General features: G+C 33.7%; 1 protein-coding gene across 2 annotated transcripts in view; it reads right to left on the bottom strand.

The window, feature by feature from the left end:
- Positions 1-22,639, bottom strand: part of CTNNA1 (catenin alpha 1) — a 170,871-nt gene that overhangs the window by 108,541 nt on the left and 39,691 nt on the right. The window contains exons 4-6 of one of the 2 annotated variants that reach the window (XM_074212931.1): positions 21,132-21,298; positions 20,368-20,487; positions 17,624-17,893 (exon numbers count right to left, since the gene is read on the bottom strand). In XM_074212931.1, coding sequence (XP_074069032.1) covers positions 17,624-17,893; positions 20,368-20,487; positions 21,132-21,298 — 557 coding nt within the window. Of the gene's footprint in view, positions 1-1,247; positions 1,518-3,945; positions 4,059-17,623; positions 17,894-20,367; positions 20,488-21,131; positions 21,299-22,639 lie in introns of those variants that run through there. The other variant, XM_074212930.1, reaches the window with a different exon arrangement.

Raw genomic sequence — 22,639 nt, forward strand, 5'->3', positions numbered from 1 at the left:
CTTTTACAATAATTCAAGAGCAACTATTTAATATTTTAGGTTTACAATTAGTGACTTTGCAACCATACAAACTTGCAAGAATATATCTTCCTCCTCCCAAAGCCTGGGAAGGGAATTTGATGAAAAGGAATTTGTGCTATGGGGAAGAACAGAAAGGTAATTAAAAAGTAAAAATTTCTACCCACCATTCAGATTTTGATACAGAACTGACTTAGAAGTAAATTTAAACTTAATCTTAGTCTAGCTGCCAAAAGAAATTTAACAAGAAAAATGAAACTCAAGAAGGATGGTGACTCCCAATAAGGCCATAAATATTCAAGGTAAGCTAATGATCATTTAACCAAGACCAAGAGGGCAGGCATGATATAACAGAAAGAGTTAAGAAACTTTGGTTTGGGGCAGCTAAGTGGCGCAATGGATTGTCAGAAGTACCTGTGTTCAAATCCAGTCTCAGACACTTAGTAATTACCTAGCTGTGTGGCCTTGGGCAAGCCATTTAACCCCATTTGCCTTGCAAAAAAAAAAAAAAAAAAGAAAAAAGAAACTTTGGTTTGATTAAGGTATTTGATACTTCCCTTGATCTCTGCACCTCAAGTTTCCCACGTGTAAAATGGAGGCAACACTTGCAGAGTCTATCTCTCAAGGTCACTGCTAGGAAAGTGCTGTGTAAACATGAAAATGCTTAGAAACAAGGGTAATTATGTACTAAACTGAAGAGCTTTGGTATATGATGGGAAAATGGCAAAAATAATATTCTGAAACCCATCTGCAGTTTCAAGAGATGGTGAGAAAGGAGCATAAAAATCTAATGCTAATGCCCTCTATTAAGGCATATTGCCACAAGGTAGGTGAAACAGCATTTCAAAAATACTGCTTTGAAGCACTTACCATGAATATTTTGACATCTGATATCTGCTCCTATTTGATTAATGTCAGATGGTATGATCTTAATCTTTTCACTTTAAGGATTAAATATTTCTAGGTAGATTAACTTACAAATAAGTTATCTAGTTCTTCTAAATATGAGCTGATGAAATCAGCATTAATTCTTTAAAAAATAAAAAAAGATTTTTGATCTAGCAGGCTAAGACAGGATCAAGTAAACTGATTTTCATAAGCATTTCTATTTAAGATTATAAATATGTTCATGAATATCTCTATCATGACTCTTGAATATCTATTAGTCTTCCTTTCGAAATGAAAATTTATTTGAGGGTCTTAATTTTCTTTTATATAATACAACTTACATCAAAGTTATTGAGTGCATATGCCAGTTCTCCTCCTCCTCCAGTCTGTTGTTGGGAGGCGTCATCAGAAGCTGTGGCTTGGGCCGCATTGGAGATCCCAGTAACAGCTTGTTGCAACTGTTTGTATATCAAGTCCCTGTTAGCTTTATAAGCAGCTACATCAGGGTGCTGAAGGCAGGCCTGGGCAGCTGTATACAATATTGGAATGTTTTTCTGTAGTATTCCTCTGGCTGCAGCCATTTGATCCCGATGGCCCACGTCTTTCAGTTCCTGCAGGTGTGAATTTTTTTTTAAAATGAACAGTTATATATTTGTACATATTTTGTTCCTAAGAATTACTGATTAATTTGATGCAAATAACAGTTTTTGTTGTCATATAAGCTTGAAAATAAGAAGGAATGTGGACTAAAATACATGCAATTACAAATTTTATGCACCATTTGATCCTTCTCAAAATTCTATTTTGTTACACTGTTAGCAACACATTCTAGGTGTACCTAAAGTAAAATTGACTTTTCTCCTCTAGCTACTCATGTTCTATGACTGTGGTAAGAGTTAAAATGACTTAAATTACTGCTCTTCCAATGAAACACACTTAATACCAAGTGACTACAATGTACAGAAAACTAAGTTAAGTGCAGTAAATGCAGAATTTAAAAGCTACTATAAATCCCTGCACTGGAGTATCTTATAATCTAATTGAATCTAAGTAAAAAGATAAAAAAAAATTACATGAAGCATATGATGAATTCTAATAATAATATTTGTCCTTCATTTTCAAAGAAGACCATGACATCAGGAAGGTGATACCCTGAGGAGCACATGAATTGTATTTGAGTGAGGGAGTATTGTGCTAATCACCAGTCTCACTTTTTCCTCCAGAGTCACCTGGGTCTAGTGGCCACGTATGGATCACGCACGATGACTGGAGATGGCCCTGGATTCGAGGCAGTCAGGGTTAAGTGACTTGCCCAAGGTCAGACAGCTACTAAGTGTTAGAGACTAGAGCAAACTCCCATCCTCCTGATGTCAAGGACAGCGTTCTATCCATTGTACCACCTAGCTGCCCCATAATGAACTCTATAGAATTAAAGAGAGAAAGTACTGGAATAAAGAGAGGAGGACTTAATTTCCCTCTGACAGAAAAGTGCAGAGGGTCCCAGATTTTGTCTTTAAGGAGAGGGCCTAGGAAACCCACTGTCATCATTTTTATTTGCACTTAAAGCATTCCAAATGCTTTTGAGCAAACTATGTGGGGCTTAAATACTTAACAATAGATCCTGATTTTGTAAATAAAATATTTTTAGAATTTTGTAATAATTTCATAAAAAACCATTACAGGTGGTTATGACTGGACCTTAGGTAAATGAATGTATTTTGCATGTTTTTGAAATACAGATTAAAGAATTATCTTGGAAGTGTGTCCCCATGTTTTCTAGTATAGGAAAGCTGAATTTTTCCCTGGCATCTGTTAGGACATTCTAGGAAAGCCCTAACACTTTCTCAAATAACAAGATATTTGGGCCATTTCTACTTACCAACAAGTGATTTATGTAATTATACAATTTTTCAAAAAACTGCATGAAAGCAAGTAACATTCTAGTTGTTTTTTTTCTTTAATCAAACAGTAATAAGATTTTATAATTTACCAAAAGGACTAGACTATATTTATAACATAAAACCATACACACCAACCTTTCCTTCTGTAATATAATTGACATTCTCCCACTTATTTAGGAGTCATGACATCAAAAATATTCAGCAAAAAATAAAGCTTGCATATAACTTAAAGGATTAAATGAGAACTCCACTAGTTGGATGCCTGATTAATTTTTATCACATAAATGAAATAAAATTTATTCTGGGGACCAATCAGATAAAGCAAATTAAGTCAAGAACATCGGAGGAACTCAAGCTAAAAACACATAGACCCTAACTTTATTAGTTGAGCAATATATTGAACCTGAATAATTATGTGAGACATAACCTTATTTTGTAGCATTATTACAAGTTAACACTAACTTGTCTGTTGTTCATTGATAGAGAAATAAATTATATTTGCTGTGGGGAGAAAAGGGAATCTCAAACTTACTAAATCATAAAAATTAAAATAGACATTTACTTTCTCTAAGAAATAAGGGAAAGAGCAAATACTATTAAGATAACCATTAAAATTTACAAAAATCTCTAAGCAGAGAGCAGGTAGGCTCTCAACACCTCCAAATCATAGGACACAAATATTAAATGCCTAATATCTGACCATAAGAGCCTGGAAAGGAAAAAAGAAGCAAAACTCTAAAAAGTATAAAGCCCTTAGGGCATGGTCTAAGAAATAGAAATATATACTCATATTCTACAGTTAGTCAAAAGATCTTTTTTTGGCTGATGCTATTCCAATATGACTCATTTCAATTACAACTCAATATCTATTCAGATCTATTCAGATCAGTGATTAATTGAGTATGCTCCTGCTTCTTTGACTGGGACAGTTGAAATGAAATTAGTATAAATAAATAAGTGATAACATAGCATAAAATGAGTTGGACTTCACTACAGCTCTATTATTGTTATAGTTCTGAAAGGAAATATTTACTGAACATGTTTACTAGTCATGGTACTGTTAGAAATTAGGCAAAGTTGCTGCCTTCTCCTGGCTAATAACATAAAATAATTTTCAATACATACATAATAATTTTACCTGTTGCCTTTTGGCTGCCATAATGTTCAACTTATCCACTTCAGGTTTCAGGGCTTTGTACTGTATGCCTAAATCTTGCTCTGTGCCTGCATTTCTAAGTTTCAAGATACCATCCTCCACCTGCAAAATATGTAAATAGCCCACGTTAGCAATTAAATAATCCAGTGTCCTAGAATTTTTCAGATTGTTTTCAATATCTATCAAAATGAACAACTATTGAGGCAGTTAGGTGGCGCAGTGGATCCAGCCTCAGACACTTAATAATTACCTAGCTGTGTGACCTTTAGCAAGTCATTTAACCCCATGGTCTTGAAAAAAAAAAATGAACAACTATCCAAAGTTGAGTCAAGGTTTTTTGCTGTCACAGTCCAATATTTATACACCATCTTCTATTTGTTAAGTTTTAGGTTTCTCCCAGAAAAGATGCTTTATTCTCTCTAACCAAACACATGAAATTTTTCAATTCTAAAACTAAGATATGTTGAAGTCTTACCTGCCAAAGAGCATGAACTTGAACTATTATTTTGGTCATTTCATTTGTACTATGACACTAGTAAGTTAAATACTGAAGCAGAAAAATCATAGATCTGAATGAAAGATCTGAAGTAGAGAGGATGAACTGGAAATGAAATACATTCCAGAATGTGACAATTGCAGGCAGGCCTCAAAATTTATTGAATCTAAGAAACAGTTTAGGAGTGAATTAATTGTATAACCAAAACACTGGCAGGATACTTTTTAAGTTTATAATTTGGTATGGCCAGAAAATAATGCTATAAATATCCAAATGATCCTTGGCAGAAAAAAAAAGGTTCCACATGCCTGTTCTAAATGCTTACTAATTCTGATCTGAAGTAGAGAGGATGAACTGGAAATGAAATACATTCCAGAATGTGACTATTAATATAATATTATAATGTAAAGACATGAAACTTCTAGAATCCAGAATTAATATTATGTTTCCTTTTTCTCTGGCCCAGGCTTTCATACATATTTGTCACCATCCTCATCTATTCTCACTATTGAAATGAAGTCAAAAACTATCAAAGTGAATATCAATTTAATAAAATGATTTTAAATGCTAAATTATTTACTTAATTAATTATTTAAGTGCTAAATTAGAGGTCTTTTGTTAATTCTTATGAATGTAGCAATAACTACAAAATGCTGCATAAAATTATGTTTCTGTGTAGGAAGAAACAAATTCTGTCAATTCTTTTTCTTTGCCTCCACAAGGAAGACTTATAAGCTAACTTTTCATTTAGATGAAACTTTCTTAATTTGTTTATATAGATAAGATTGAAAAGATAAAACTCTTTCAACATTATTTTCACTTACTCGTTATTGAACATTATTCTCACAAGTCAAATTTTATAGAGGGTCTAAAAACTGTGATTTCTAGAGCCTTCAATCCACTTTTCCAAATATTCTATTACTATCACTGCAGAAGTGGAAAGAGGCTACATAAAACCGGAATTTATTTTGTATTTTATAGGTTACAGTGGCTAGGTTGGTCCTCAGAAAATAGAACTGATTTTTTCTTTTTTCTTTTTTTAGGTTTTTGCAAGGCAAATGGGGTTAAGTGGCTTGCCCAAGGCTAGGTAATTATTAAGTGTCTGAGGCCAGATTTGAACCCAGGTACTCCTGACTCCAGGGCCAGTGCTTTATCCACTGCGCCACCTAGAGGCCCCTAACTGTTTTTTTCTAATAGACAGCATCTCCCTGAGACCTCATAGTCAACTGGCATAGCATTCAAGAACCCAAGAAAACTAATGGAATAGACTAGGCAAAAAGAAACAATAGTAAATAACTATAGTGATCTACTATTTAATAAATTCAAAGACTCTAGTTTCTGGGAAAAGAACTCACTATTTGACATAAACTGTTGGAAAAACTGGAAAATAGGATAGCAAAGACTAAAGTTGAAATAACAGGATTTAGACATAAAAGATGATACCAGAAGCCTATTAAGAGAACAAGAAATAGTATATCAATCAGATATATGGAGATGAGAGAAGTTTATGATCAAACAAGAGATAAAAAACATTACAAATTAGAAAATGAATGATTTTAATTACAATAAATTAAAAAGGTCTTGCATAAACATAACCAATGTAGTCAAGATTAAAAGGAATATAGAAAATTGGGAAACAATTTTCACAACTAGCGTTTCTGATAAAGGACTCACTTCTAAAACAGAAACAAGTTAAATTTTTATGACTACAACCCATTCTCCAATTGATAAATGTCAAATTGATCATGTCAAAGAACATTAACAGGCAGATGAAGAAATTAAAACTATAGTCATATGAAAAATACTCCAAATCATTACTGATTAGAGAAAATCATCAAAATTAAATTAAATTAAAAATATATTAAAATTAAAACAACTCTGAGATACCACCTCACACCTATCAGACTGGCTAAAAAGACAAAAAAGGAAAATGATCAATGCTGGAGAAGATGTGGAAAAACTGAGACACTAATGCACTATTGTGAAGTTGTGAAGTGATCCAACCTTTCAGTAGAGCAATTCAGAACTATACTCAAAGGACAATAAAAATGTGCATACCCGTTGATCCAGCAATACCACCAGTAGTCTATACCCCATAGAGATCATAAAAAAAGGAAAAAGACTCACAACAGTATTTATCAGCAGCTCTTTTTGTGGTGGCAAAGAATTGGAAATTCAGGAAATTTCCAGCATTTGAGGAATGGTTGAACAAGTTACAGTTATATGAATATTACGGAGTGCAATTGTTCTATAAGAAATCATGAGTGAAAAAAAAAAGAAAAGAAATCATGAGTGGTCAGACTTTAGAAAAGCCTGGAAAGACTTAGAACCAGGAAAACACTGTACACACTAACAGCAACACTTTGAAATGTGTCATCTGTGATGGCTGTAACTCCTCTCAAACCTTCAGTGATCAAAGACACAACCCTGAGGGACTGATCATGGAAAATGACATAACACCCAGAAAACAAAAACAAAACTATAGTGAATACAAAGAATACTATGTTCACTTTTAAAATTTTCTTTTATGATGTTTTTCCTTCTTTTTTATGGTTTTTTTCCCCTTAGTTCTAATTCCTCTTTCACTATATGATTAATATGAAAAAATGGTATCAGAGTATGATGACTCTTTAGACACTTCATAATATCAAGGAATGAATCATGCCAATGTGCCAGTGCAGGGTACTGTTTCATTTTCCATAAAAAAAATCAAAATTCCTTTTGCCCTCCTCAGAGTAAATATAGCACAATCAATTCCAAATTATCAGGAATAAGATTAATAGTAATTCAGCAGAAGATTATCACCTGAGATGAGAGCATAGTTCAGTCGGTACAAAGCACCAATTAATAATATCATCAGACAGGCAAATGATAACTGTAGCTTTCCCCCAATAATGTTAATATAATTACATATAAAAATGCTTATATGGTTATCCAAATATTTGCTTAAATTCTTAACCAAAAGGGCCATGACTCTTGACAAAAATTATCCCAGTCAACTTCAGTTGTTTTAGTCAAACAAAATGCTGAAAACATTTTTCTATGTTCCAGTATGGACATCTCTTCAGTTAAAAGTTATACAGTTAAAGGCACACACTTTTATAACTGGGAAATTTATCTGGCCATTTTTTTCTTAACAATCCAAATAAAACTGTATTATGATAATGCAATAAGTAAGAAATGCTTCTGAAATTCAAGCAGTAACAGAATCAACAGTCTCATGGCTAGAGGAACTTCAGAGAGCATCATCATTACAACTTTTATTTTATAGGTGAGGAAGCTGAGGCCCAAAGCAGTGAAGAACTTGAAGAATATTATTTACTTGAGGCAAAAGGTTATTTTTATTGCAAAGAAGAAGCATGTTTTAATGTTAAAGTAGAACATAAGCTTACAATTAAATCAGGGGAACTGATTCACTACAGCGGGAGAACTGAAAGATTTAGTCAGAGGGGCAAAAAATAATAAAAAATAGTCATTAAAAAATAGAGTCAGAGGAGCTGGGTTCAAATGCTGATTGTGCTACAAGGTACTTTCATGACTCTGGCCAAGGAGCTTCCTCCTGGAAAATATGGGAGAATTCAAGTTTAAGTGGCCCTTGAGGTTTCTTCCAAATCAAATTTCTATGATGCTTTGCTCTGAGGAGAAGTTGACAGTAATAGGGCTGGCTGACAAGTAGAATTTATCATAACAATTATCAATGATTAAAGTTATTTAATATTTAAGGTCCTTTTACAATAATTCAAGAGCAACTATTTAATATTTTAGGTTTACAATTAGTGACTTTGCAACCATACAAACTTGCAAGAATATATCTTCCTCCTCCCAAAGCCTGGGAAGGGAATTTGATGAAAAGGAATTTGTGCTATGGGGAAGAACAGAAAGGTAATTAAAAAGTAAAAATTTCTACCCACCATTCAGATTTTGATACAGAACTGACTTAGAAGTAAATTTAAACTTAATCTTAGTCTAGCTGCCAAAAGAAATTTAACAAGAAAAATGAAACTCAAGAAGGATGGTGACTCCCAATAAGGCCATAAATATTCAAGGTAAGCTAATGATCATTTAACCAAGACCAAGAGGGCAGGCATGATATAACAGAAAGAGTTAAGAAACTTTGGTTTGGGGCAGCTAAGTGGCGCAATGGATTGTCAGAAGTACCTGTGTTCAAATCCAGTCTCAGACACTTAGTAATTACCTAGCTGTGTGGCCTTGGGCAAGCCATTTAACCCCATTTGCCTTGCAAAAAAAAAAAAAAAAAAGAAAAAAGAAACTTTGGTTTGATTAAGGTATTTGATACTTCCCTTGATCTCTGCACCTCAAGTTTCCCACGTGTAAAATGGAGGCAACACTTGCAGAGTCTATCTCTCAAGGTCACTGCTAGGAAAGTGCTGTGTAAACATGAAAATGCTTAGAAACAAGGGTAATTATGTACTAAACTGAAGAGCTTTGGTATATGATGGGAAAATGGCAAAAATAATATTCTGAAACCCATCTGCAGTTTCAAGAGATGGTGAGAAAGGAGCATAAAAATCTAATGCTAATGCCCTCTATTAAGGCATATTGCCACAAGGTAGGTGAAACAGCATTTCAAAAATACTGCTTTGAAGCACTTACCATGAATATTTTGACATCTGATATCTGCTCCTATTTGATTAATGTCAGATGGTATGATCTTAATCTTTTCACTTTAAGGATTAAATATTTCTAGGTAGATTAACTTACAAATAAGTTATCTAGTTCTTCTAAATATGAGCTGATGAAATCAGCATTAATTCTTTAAAAAATAAAAAAAGATTTTTGATCTAGCAGGCTAAGACAGGATCAAGTAAACTGATTTTCATAAGCATTTCTATTTAAGATTATAAATATGTTCATGAATATCTCTATCATGACTCTTGAATATCTATTAGTCTTCCTTTCGAAATGAAAATTTATTTGAGGGTCTTAATTTTCTTTTATATAATACAACTTACATCAAAGTTATTGAGTGCATATGCCAGTTCTCCTCCTCCTCCAGTCTGTTGTTGGGAGGCGTCATCAGAAGCTGTGGCTTGGGCCGCATTGGAGATCCCAGTAACAGCTTGTTGCAACTGTTTGTATATCAAGTCCCTGTTAGCTTTATAAGCAGCTACATCAGGGTGCTGAAGGCAGGCCTGGGCAGCTGTATACAATATTGGAATGTTTTTCTGTAGTATTCCTCTGGCTGCAGCCATTTGATCCCGATGGCCCACGTCTTTCAGTTCCTGCAGGTGTGAATTTTTTTTTAAAATGAACAGTTATATATTTGTACATATTTTGTTCCTAAGAATTACTGATTAATTTGATGCAAATAACAGTTTTTGTTGTCATATAAGCTTGAAAATAAGAAGGAATGTGGACTAAAATACATGTAAACCAACAACTTAGCAAAACTTGGCCTCCATGAGGCACATTACAGAAAAAGCAGATGTAAATATTTAAAAGCTACTATAAATCCCTGCACTGGAGTATCTTATAATCTAATTGAATCTAAGTAAAAAGATAAAAAAAAATTACATGAAGCATATGATGAATTCTAATAATAATATTTGTCCTTCATTTTCAAAGAAGACCATGACATCAGGAAGGTGATACCCTGAGGAGCACATGAATTGTATTTGAGTGAGGGAGGTAAACCAACAACTTAGCAAAACTTGGCCTCCATGAGGCACATTACAGAAAAAGCAGATGTAAATATGTCAGCCTAAATCATTTCAAACTACTGAACTCTTGAATACCTACAAGTCCATCTGTACAATGCCAACTATTAAACTTGTCCAGTGTAATTACTTAATCACGAACAAAGAAGCAAAATGAGTTGGTTTTCCTCTTGACTCTGTAAAAATGCCATGGTATAGAATAGATTATAAAGTAAGTCAAGTGAACTATATTTCTCAAATAATCATCCTCCAAATCTCACTGACTGAAAAAGCAATTGTTAAAACCATCTAATAGAGTTTTGTAGCCTATCTCAAAGTCTCAAATTTTGTCTCATTTTCACCACTATTCTAATTCAACAAGTCACCCTCGCTTCTTAGAATTCCTTCTAGGTTTTTATTTCCACTTCTAGTGTACTCATAGGGAGTCTCTTCTATAATTTGATTTTTAGTACTTCAAAGGCAAAAAATTTGAGTTTGAAAAGTGGCAAGCATGGTCCAATGAAACTCATCCCTTCCATGGTACCAAATGATTTACCTAATAAGGATTTAAATTTTGTATCTATCAATAAAAATATTTATACTATCTACCATTCTTGAATTTTGGTCATGAAGTAAACATTTCTTTATTGTTTTTGAAACTAAAATGGTCTCACAGAAGCCTGTTATTCAATATACACGTTTAAAGAAATATCAACCAGGTGGCAGACACACTCTAGAGGAATTTGGGGCATTTGGGTTCAAATCAAAGCTCTGCTAATAATTACTTGCATGACCTTGGGCAAGTCATATAATATCTCTGAGCCTCAATCAACAATTAAGCACTTACTATGGTCAAGCCCCATACTATAAGCTAGGGATACAAAGAAAGCCAAAATTAGCTACCAGCTTCAATGAGTTTACATTCCAATAGGAGTAAAATGAGGAACCCAGAACGAATAATCTCTAATGTACTTTAATGTACTTTAGCTTTACTAGCTAAAATTATGATCCTGAATTTCTTTTCAAAGGAAATTCAAGGCTTTTCTCACATCTTCACATAAGAAATTTCAACTTCTGAGTTCATCTATTTTTTTGCATCTTTTCCATGACTTGGAATTCCCTCTATCCTCTTATTTCCTTGTCTTCCTTCAAGTTGAACTGATCAGAATATCCTCCCTAGCTTCAAGTCTCAGCTCATGCCCACCCTCTCTGAAAAGCCTTTTCTGAAGTGACCGCTAATTTACTCTACATGGGCAGAATGGTTTTAGATGTGATTTGCTTGAGGAGCTCTTCTTCCTGTCCTCAGAACAAAGCTTAGCGCCTGGCACAGGGCAAGGCCTGAATAAATACTAGCTGATTGGCTGCATCCTATTCAAATGGACCCATGAGTTCCTCACTCTGAATGTCTCCTCGAATGATCAGGCTGGAACCCAGTCCCGTCCACTGCTAAGTTTGCCACAGGGGTCCCACAAACAAGATGAGGCAACCTTCATCATGTGCCCAGTCCATCTTCTTTTCCCATCATTTGACACCCATTGATATTGTCTATTCTTCATTGGTTATCTATTACAGCAAGTTCACACGCATCCTGCACCTGTCCACTGGCCTCTTATGTAGTGTTTTCAATTCTTCACAGACTATTATATTCTACAACAGTCTTATATTCTAAAAGTCACAGTCATACTATACGACCAACAGAATACCAGTTTTTAAAAGACGTCTTTTTTCCAATTCATGGTTAATCTATGATGTTTATTCAACATATGCATATAGATGGCAAAGATCTACAGGGGGTTCATACATCTGCATGTCCTTATCTGAGGAAGAAATAATTCCATTTGATTTATCCTATGTGAATGGCTGGGTCAAACTCTTTCAAATGGTTATAGATCTCTTCCAGGAGTCTGTAATTTAGTTTCAGAATAAATTTAAATAGTAAAAGATCATTCATGAACAGGAACACCTGGAAGATCTTCATATCCATAGGAATCCCTCTCCAAGGATTATTCCATCTGGATTCCCTCCATCACAGTCTTGAGAATTGATTCTTCAATACTCTCAAAATTTAATTACCACCAACAAATATCTCCTCTATATAGACTTGGTTCAATTTAGCTGCTTTCTCTATTTCTGTTCTACACAGTGCCTTTTCTACCTCCTGTAAGCATAACAAAACTTTTATTTTATTGTCTGGAAGGTAAAAAAGTTTTTTTATAAAAATTTCTTGCAGATTTTCTCCATTTTTTTCCTGTTTGCAGCCTTCTGTCCATTTTTATCTTTAAATACCCCTCCAAATTACTTTATTTATTTGTGAAACTTTCTTTAAATTGGTTTTTACCCTCTCTTCTTTATAAAGCAATATTGTTCATAAACATCCATTACCTTCCCTCTTTAGATTTACAAATTAAATTTAGACTTTAAACCAATACTGACTTTGTTATCTTCTCTTACTGTTTGCCAAGGCCCATGAAATCATTTGATCTGGCAAGGCAATTGCAGGCAGGCCTCAAAATTTATTGAATCTAAGAAACAGTTTAGGAGTGAATTAATTGTATAACCAAAACACTGGCAGGATACTTTTTAAGTTTATAATTTGGTATGGCCAGAAAATAATGCTATAAATATCCAAATGATCCTTGGCAGAAAAAAAAAGGTTCCACATGCCTGTTCTAAATGCTTACTAATTCTGATGTTTCCTTACCTAAGTTATTGGTGTGTCTATACACAGAAATATGATTTGAGAGTGACTCTCATATCAAAAGAAGACTAGTGAAATAGAATCAATTTTACTATTCTAAGCTGGCCATTTCTAGCATCTAATGATTCTTTTTCTGAAAAATTATATTATAATATATATCATATTATAATGGTATTAATGTTAAATTATGTTATATAAGTATATATAATTAATATTATGCTATTAATATAATATTATAATGTAAAGACATGAAACTTCTAGAATCCAGAATTAATATTATGTTTCCTTTTTCTCTGGCCCAGGCTTTCATACATATTTGTCACCATCCTCATCTATTCTCACTATTGAAATGAAGTCAAAAACTATCAAAGTGAATATCAATTTAATAAAATGATTTTAAATGCTAAATTATTTACTTAATTAATTATTTAAGTGCTAAATTAGAGGTCTTTTGTTAATTCTTATGAATGTAGCAATAACTACAAAATGCTGCATAAAATTATGTTTCTGTGTAGGAAGAAACAAATTCTGTCAATTCTTTTTCTTTGCCTCCACAAGGAAGACTTATAAGCTAACTTTTCATTTAGATGAAACTTTCTTAATTTGTTTATATAGATAAGATTGAAAAGATAAAACTCTTTCAACATTATTTTCACTTACTCGTTATTGAACATTATTCTCACAAGTCAAATTTTATAGAGGGTCTAAAAACTGTGATTTCTAGAGCCTTCAATCCACTTTTCCAAATATTCTATTACTATCACTGCAGAAGTGGAAAGAGGCTACATAAAACCGGAATTTATTTTGTATTTTATAGGTTACAGTGGCTAGGTTGGTCCTCAGAAAATAGAACTGATTTTTTCTTTTTTCTTTTTTTAGGTTTTTGCAAGGCAAATGGGGTTAAGTGGCTTGCCCAAGGCTAGGTAATTATTAAGTGTCTGAGGCCAGATTTGAACCCAGGTACTCCTGACTCCAGGGCCAGTGCTTTATCCACTGCGCCACCTAGAGGCCCCTAACTGTTTTTTTCTAATAGACAGCATCTCCCTGAGACCTCATAGTCAACTGGCATAGCATTCAAGAACCCAAGAAAACTAATGGAATAGACTAGGCAAAAAGAAACAATAGTAAATAACTATAGTGATCTACTATTTAATAAATTCAAAGACTCTAGTTTCTGGGAAAAGAACTCACTATTTGACATAAACTGTTGGAAAAACTGGAAAATAGGATAGCAAAGACTAAAGTTGAAATAACAGGATTTAGACATAAAAGATGATACCAGAAGCCTATTAAGAGAACAAGAAATAGTATATCAATCAGATATATGGAGATGAGAGAAGTTTATGATCAAACAAGAGATACAAAACATTACAAATTAGAAAATGAATGATTTTAATTACAATAAATTAAAAAGGTCTTGCATAAACATAACCAATGTAGTCAAGATTAAAAGGAATATAGAAAATTGGGAAACAATTTTCACAACTAGCGTTTCTGATAAAGGACTCACTTCTAAAACAGAAACAAGTTAAATTTTTATGACTACAACCCATTCTCCAATTGATAAATGTCAAATTGATCATGTCAAAGAACATTAACAGGCAGATGAAGAAATTAAAACTATAGTCATATGAAAAATACTCCAAATCATTACTGATTAGAGAAAATCATCAAAATTAAATTAAATTAAAAATATATTAAAATTAAAACAACTCTGAGATACCACCTCACACCTATCAGACTGGCTAAAAAGACAAAAAAGGAAAATGATCAATGCTGGAGAAGATGTGGGAAAACTGAGACACTAATGCACTATTGTGAAGTTGTGAAGTGATCCAACCTTTCAGTAGAGCAATTCAGAACTATACTCAAAGGACAATAAAAATGTGCATACCCGTTGATCCAGCAATACCACCAGTAGTCTATACCCCATAGAGATCATAAAAAAAGGAAAAAGACTCACAACAGTATTTATCAGCAGCTCTTTTTGTGGTGGCAAAGAATTGGAAATTCAGGAAATTTCCAGCATTTGAGGAATGGTTGAACAAGTTACAGTTATATGAATATTACGGAGTGCAATTGTTCTATAAGAAATCATGAGTGAAAAAAAAAAGAAAAGAAATCATGAGTGGTCAGACTTTAGAAAAGCCTGGAAAGACTTAGAACCAGGAAAACACTGTACACACTAACAGCAACACTTTGAAATGTGTCATCTATGATGGCTGTAACTCCTCTCAAACCTTCAGTGATCAAAGACACAACCCTGAGGGACTGATCATGGAAAATGACATAACACCCAGAAAACAAAAACAAAACTATAGTGAATACAAAGAATACTATGTTCACTTTTAAAATTTTCTTTTATGATGTTTTTCCTTCTTTTTTATGGTTTTTTCCCCTTAGTTCTAATTCCTCTTTCACTATATGATTAATATGAAAAAATGGTATCAGAGTATGATGACTCTTTAGACACTTCATAATATCAAGGAATGAATCATGCCAATGTGCCAGTGCAGGGTACTGTTTCATTTTCCATAAAAAAAATCAAAATTCCTTTTGCCCTCCTCAGAGTAAATATAGCACAATCAATTCCAAATTATCAGGAATAAGATTAATAGTAATTCAGCAGAAGATTATCACCTGAGATGAGAGCATAGTTCAGTCGGTACAAAGCACCAATTAATAATATCATCAGACAGGCAAATGATAACTGTAGCTTTCCCCCAATAATGTTAATATAATTACATATAAAAATGCTTATATGGTTATCCAAATATTTGCTTAAATTCTTAACCAAAAGGGCCATGACTCTTGACAAAAATTATCCCAGTCAACTTCAGTTGTTTTAGTCAAACAAAATGCTGAAAACATTTTTCTATGTTCCAGTATGGACATCTCTTCAGTTAAAAGTTATACAGTTAAAGGCACACACTTTTATAACTGGGAAATTTATCTGGCCATTTTTTTCTTAACAATCCAAATAAAACTGTATTATGATAATGCAATAAGTAAGAAATGCTTCTGAAATTCAAGCAGTAACAGAATCAACAGTCTCATGGCTAGAGGAACTTCAGAGAGCATCATCATTACAACTTTTATTTTATAGGTGAGGAAGCTGAGGCCCAAAGCAGTGAAGAACTTGAAGAATATTATTTACTTGAGGCAAAAGGTTATTTTTATTGCAAAGAAGAAGCATGTTTTAATGTTAAAGTAGAACATAAGCTTACAATTAAATCAGGGGAACTGATTCACTACAGCGGGAGAACTGAAAGATTTAGTCAGAGGGGCAAAAAATAATAAAAAATAGTCATTAAAAAATAGAGTCAGAGGAGCTGGGTTCAAATGCTGATTGTGCTACAAGGTACTTTCATGACTCTGGCCAAGGAGCTTCCTCCTGGAAAATATGGGAGAATTCAAGTTTAAGTGGCCCTTGAGGTTTCTTCCAAATCAAATTTCTATGATGCTTTGCTCTGAGGAGAAGTTGACAGTAATAGGGCTGGCTGACAAGTAGAATTTATCATAACAATTATCAATGATTAAAGTTATTTAATATTTAAGGTCCTTTTACAATAATTCAAGAGCAACTATTTAATATTTTAGGTTTACAATTAGTGACTTTGCAACCATACAAACTTGCAAGAATATATCTTCCTCCTCCCAAAGCCTGGGAAGGGAATTTGATGAAAAGGAATTTGTGCTATGGGGAAGAACAGAAAGGTAATTAAAAAGTAAAAATTTCTACCCACCATTCAGATTTTGATACAGAACTGACTTAGAAGTAAATTTAAACTTAATCTTAGTCTAGCTGCCAAAAGAAATTTAACAAGAAAAATGAAACTCAAGAAGGATGGTGACTCCCAATAAGGCCATAAATATTCAAGGTAAGCTAATGATCATTTAACCAAGACCAAGAGGGCAGGCATGATATAACAGAAAGAGTTAAGAAACTTTGGTTTGGGGCAGCTAAGTGGCGCAATGGATTGTCAGAAGTACCTGTGTTCAAATCCAGTCTCAGACACTTAGTAATTACCTAGCTGTGTGGCCTTTGGGCAAGCCACTTAACCCCATTTGCCTTGCAAAAAAAAAAAAGAAAAAGAAAAAAGAAACTTTGGTTTGATTAAGGTATTTGATACTTCCCTTGATCTCTGCACCTCAAGTTTCCCACGTGTAAAATGGAGGCAACACTTGCAGAGTCTATCTCTCAAGGTCACTGCTAGGAAAGTGCTGTGTAAACATGAAAATGCTTAGAAACAAGGGTAATTATGTACTAAACTGAAGAGCTTTGGTATATGATGGGAAAATGGCAAAAATAATATTCTGAAACCCATCTGCAGTTTCAAGAGATGGTGAGAAAGGAGCATAAAAATCTAATGCTAATGCCCTCTATTAAGGCATATTGCCACAAGGTAGGTGAAACAGCATTTCAAAAATACTGCTTTGAAGCACTTACCATGAATATTTTGACATCTGATATCTGCTCCTATTTGATTAATGTCAGATGGTATGATCTTAATCTTTTCACTTTAAGGATTAAATATTTCTAGGTAGATTAACTTACAAATAAGTTATCTAGTTCTTCTAAATATGAGCTGATGAAATCAGCATTAATTCTTTAAAAAATAAAAAAAGATTTTTGATCTAGCAGGCTAAGACAGGATCAAGTAAACTGATTTTCATAAGCATTTCTATTTAAGATTATAAATATGTTCATGAATATCTCTATCATGACTCTTGAATATCTATTAGTCTTCCTTTCGAAATGAAAATTTATTTGAGGGTCTTAATTTTCTTTTATATAATACAACTTACATCAAAGTTATTGAGTGCATATGCCAGTTCTCCTCCTCCTCCAGTCTGTTGTTGGGAGGCGTCATCAGAAGCTGTGGCTTGGGCCGCATTGGAGATCCCAGTAACAGCTTGTTGCAACTGTTTGTATATCAAGTCCCTGTTAGCTTTATAAGCAGCTACATCAGGGTGCTGAAGGCAGGCCTGGGCAGCTGTATACAATATTGGAATGTTTTTCTGTAGTATTCCTCTGGCTGCAGCCATTTGATCCCGATGGCCCACGTCTTTCAGTTCCTGCAGGTGTGAATTTTTTTTTAAAATGAACAGTTATATATTTGTACATATTTTGTTCCTAAGAATTACTGATTAATTTGATGCAAATAACAGTTTTTGTTGTCATATAAGCTTGAAAATAAGAAGGAATGTGGACTAAAATACATGCAATTACAAATTTTATGCACCATTTGATCCTTCTCAAAATTCTATTTTGTTACACTGTTAGCAACACATTCTAGGTGTACCTAAAGTAAAATTGACTTTTCTCCTCTAGCTACTCATGTTCTATGACTGTGGTAAGAGTTAAAATGACTTAAATTACTGCTCTTCCAATGAAACACACTTAATACCAAGTGACTACAATGTACAGAAAACTAAGTTAAGTGCAGTAAATGCAGAATTTAAAAGCTACTATAAATCCCTGCACTGGAGTATCTTATAATCTAATTGAATCTAAGTAAAAAGATAAAAAAAAATTACATGAAGCATATGATGAATTCTAATAATAATATTTGTCCTTCATTTTCAAAGAAGACCATGACATCAGGAAGGTGATACCCTGAGGAGCACATGAATTGTATTTGAGTGAGGGAGTATTGTGCTAATCACCAGTCTCACTTTTTCCTCCAGAGTCACCTGGGTCTAGTGGCCACGTATGGATCACGCACGATGACTGGAGATGGCCCTGGATTCGAGGCAGTCAGGGTTAAGTGACTTGCCCAAGGTCAGACAGCTACTAAGTGTTAGAGACTAGAGCAAACTCCCATCCTCCTGATGTCAAGGACAGCGTTCTATCCATTGTACCACCTAGCTGCCCCATAATGAACTCTATAGAATTAAAGAGAGAAAGTACTGGAATAAAGAGAGGAGGACTTAATTTCCCTCTGACAGAAAAGTGCAGAGGGTCCCAGATTTTGTCTTTAAGGAGAGGGCCTAGGAAACCCACTGTCATCATTTTTATTTGCACTTAAAGCCCAAATGCTTTTGAGCAAACTATGTGGGGCTTAAATACTTAACAATAGATCCTGATTTTGTAAATAAAATATTTTTAGAATTTTGTAATAATTTCATAAAAAACCATTACAGGTGGTTATGACTGGACCTTAGGTAAATGAATGTATTTTGCATGTTTTTGAAATACAGATTAAAGAATTATCTTGGAAGTGTGTCCCCATGTTTTCTAGTATAGGAAAGCTGAATTTTTCCCTGGCATCTGTTAGGACATTCTAGGAAAGCCCTAACACTTTCTCAAATAACAAGATATTTGGGCCATTTCTACTTACCAACAAGTGATTTATGTAATTATACAATTTTTCAAAAAACTGCATGAAAGCAAGTAACATTCTAGTTGTTTTTTTTCTTTAATCAAACAGTAATAAGATTTTATAATTTACCAAAAGGACTAGACTATATTTATAACATAAAACCATACACACCAACCTTTCCTTCTGTAATATAATTGACATTCTCCCACTTATTTAGGAGTCATGACATCAAAAATATTCAGCAAAAAATAAAGCTTGCATATAACTTAAAGGATTAAATGAGAACTCCACTAGTTGGATGCCTGATTAATTTTTATCACATAAATGAAATAAAATTTATTCTGGGGACCAATCAGATAAAGCAAATTAAGTCAAGAACATCGGAGGAACTCAAGCTAAAAACACATAGACCCTAACTTTATTAGTTGAGCAATATATTGAACCTGAATAATTATGTGAGACATAACCTTATTTTGTAGCATTATTACAAGTTAACACTAACTTGTCTGTTGTTCATTGATAGAGAAATAAATTATATTTGCTGTGGGGAGAAAAGGGAATCTCAAACTTACTAAATCATAAAAATTAAAATAGACATTTACTTTCTCTAAGAAATAAGGGAAAGAGCAAATACTATTAAGATAACCATTAAAATTTACAAAAATCTCTAAGCAGAGAGCAGGTAGGCTCTCAACACCTCCAAATCATAGGACACAAATATTAAATGCCTAATATCTGACCATAAGAGCCTGGAAAGGAAAAAAGAAGCAAAACTCTAAAAAGTATAAAGCCCTTAGGGCATGGTCTAAGAAATAGAAATATATACTCATATTCTACAGTTAGTCAAAAGATCTACTTATATTGAATTCCAAATGATCAACTGACAACAAATGTGCTTCCTCAGAAAGAAGCTTTTTTTGGCTGATGCTATTCCAATATGACTCATTTCAATTACAACTCAATATCTATTCAGATCAGTGATTAATTGAGTATGCTCCTGCTTCTTTGACTGGGACAGTTGAAATGAAATTAGTATAAATAAATAAATGATAACATAGCATAAAATGAGTTGGACTTCACTACAGCTCTATTATTGTTATAGTTCTGAAAGGAAATATTTACTGAACATGTTTACTAGTCATGGTACTGTTAGAAATTAGGCAAAGTTGCTGCCTTCTCCTGGCTAATAACATAAAATAATTTTCAATACATACATAATAATTTTACCTGTTGCCTTTTGGCTGCCATAATGTTCAACTTATCCACTTCAGGTTTCAGGGCTTTGTACTGTATGCCTAAATCTTGCTCTGTGCCTGCATTTCTAAGTTTCAAGATACCATCCTCCACCTGCAAAATATGTAAATAGCCCACGTTAGCAATTAAATAATCCAGTGTCCTAGAATTTTTCAGATTGTTTTCAATATCTATCAAAATGAACAACTATTGAGGCAGTTAGGTGGCGCAGTGGATCCAGCCTCAGACACTTAATAATTACCTAGCTGTGTGACCTTTAGCAAGTCATTTAACCCCATGGTCTTGAAAAAAAAAATGAACAACTATCCAAAGTTGAGTCAAGGTTTTTTGCTGTCACAGTCCAATATTTATACACCATCTTCTATGTGTTAAGTTTTAGGTTTCTCCCAGAAAAGATGCTTTATTCTCTCTAACCAAACACATGAAATTTTTCAATTCTAAAACTAAGATATGTTGAAGTCTTACCTGCCAAAGAGCATGAACTTGAACTATTATTTTGGTCATTTCATTTGTACTATGACACTAGTAAGTTAAATACTGAAGCAGAAAAATCATAGATCTGAATGAAAGATCTGAAGTAGAGAGGATGAACTGGAAATGAAATACATTCCAGAATGTGACAAGAACCAACTAAATGGTTAAGAGATGACAAAATGTACTTTCTCCTCTCTCTTGCTGAGCCAACAGCCAACTGTTTTTATACAATATCAAACTACAAAAAGTTACACTGCACTTACAACTTTCAGCTGAACAAGTAATTTGTAGACATCTGCCATGTCAGCCAAAATAAGCAAACGGGTAACAGCTGAGAGCAAGGAGCGGGCAGCCCGAACCATGTTGCCACGCTTCACCGAAGAACAGGGGTCATCTGCAAATTCTCCAGAGGCACTCTTCATCAAATCACCTATTACAAGAGTGAGAAAAGTAAACATTTTAGTGGAGTAGTTTTGGATGCTACCAAAACTTTTTTTTTATTTCAATTTTAAATAAACATTTTCCATAATAAGCTAGCATATTTCAACAAGGATCATCCTAGACATACCCTGCTCAGGACAATTGATTCTATCTGTTCATCTATCTATCCATCCATCCATCCTTGTAGTCATATGCCAAGTCATTTTACTAGCAAAATTTGTATTTGATTTAACACTGAAATGGCCACTTGATCATCAAGTCCATCCTTCTCACAACATCCCAGTGGTGAAAAAGAATGTAAAGAAAGACAGACACTGCATGAGGGGTTAAAAAAAAATCCCACATCATTTGTTCTGTTCTCTAAACTAGGATTCAACATGTTTCAATGTTCCCTTCACCTTCCCCCAATTTGAAAAGATTACTGATACCTGATACAGATTAAGACAATCGATTTTTAGGGATATTCAAAGGTTTAAGAAAAAAATACTATGATATTACATCAGTAAGCATCTGAAATATGAAAGTGGCTCTTCCCTGCTTTTACAAAGCATGTTTCCTCCAAAAGTGTCAACTTCTGAATTCTACACATACTACTTGGAAAACTGGGGCACACAACTCACCCCACATTCTAGTCAATAGTAGGATTTAAGAAGTTCAAACCTAGTGATTAATTTACTTTACATTTAAATAATAAGCAAAAATAAAATACCAAAAAACAAAGCCTTTAGGGCTACAATATCTGCAGTGAAATCACAAGTGTCAACATTCCCTTTCCTCAGCGTTTTCCCTTGACTACAGTTAAACTACAACACAAAAAAGGCATTCCTGAGAAACAGCATAATTTTTTTCCATTTTAATACAAAGAGATTAATCTTTCACAAAGAGATGGTAGTCAATATATGTGGCTTGTCTTTTGCCTCTTTTATCTTTACATTCCAGCTCACATTCCATACACTAAAAGTGTATGAAGCCAAATCTGAACTCAGGTCCTCTTGACTCCAGGATCCATGCTCTATTGACTGCATCATCTAGCTGACTCTCTGACACTATTTCTTACTTGTCTAACGATTGAGCCATTTGACATGTTTCACAAAGCATTAAGGAAAAAGATTAAACAAAATAAAAAGGTTTGGAACAAACATTTAAACCAGTAATGGAAAATGATATACAACAGGTGACTGTTCAAGTAGGCTCATAATACCTTTTTTCACAGAAAAAAGTTCTTAAAACTAGTCAAAGCAACAAAAAATAACTGTAATATCTGCTTCATACATTTTATCTAGATTTTTGGAGTATTTTTGCATACCAAAAACTAAAAGGGTTAGGCTCT

Source organism: Macrotis lagotis, chromosome 1, assembly GCF_037893015.1.
Source record: "Macrotis lagotis isolate mMagLag1 chromosome 1, bilby.v1.9.chrom.fasta, whole genome shotgun sequence".
NCBI classification, from domain to species: Eukaryota; Metazoa; Chordata; class Mammalia; order Peramelemorphia; family Peramelidae; genus Macrotis; species Macrotis lagotis.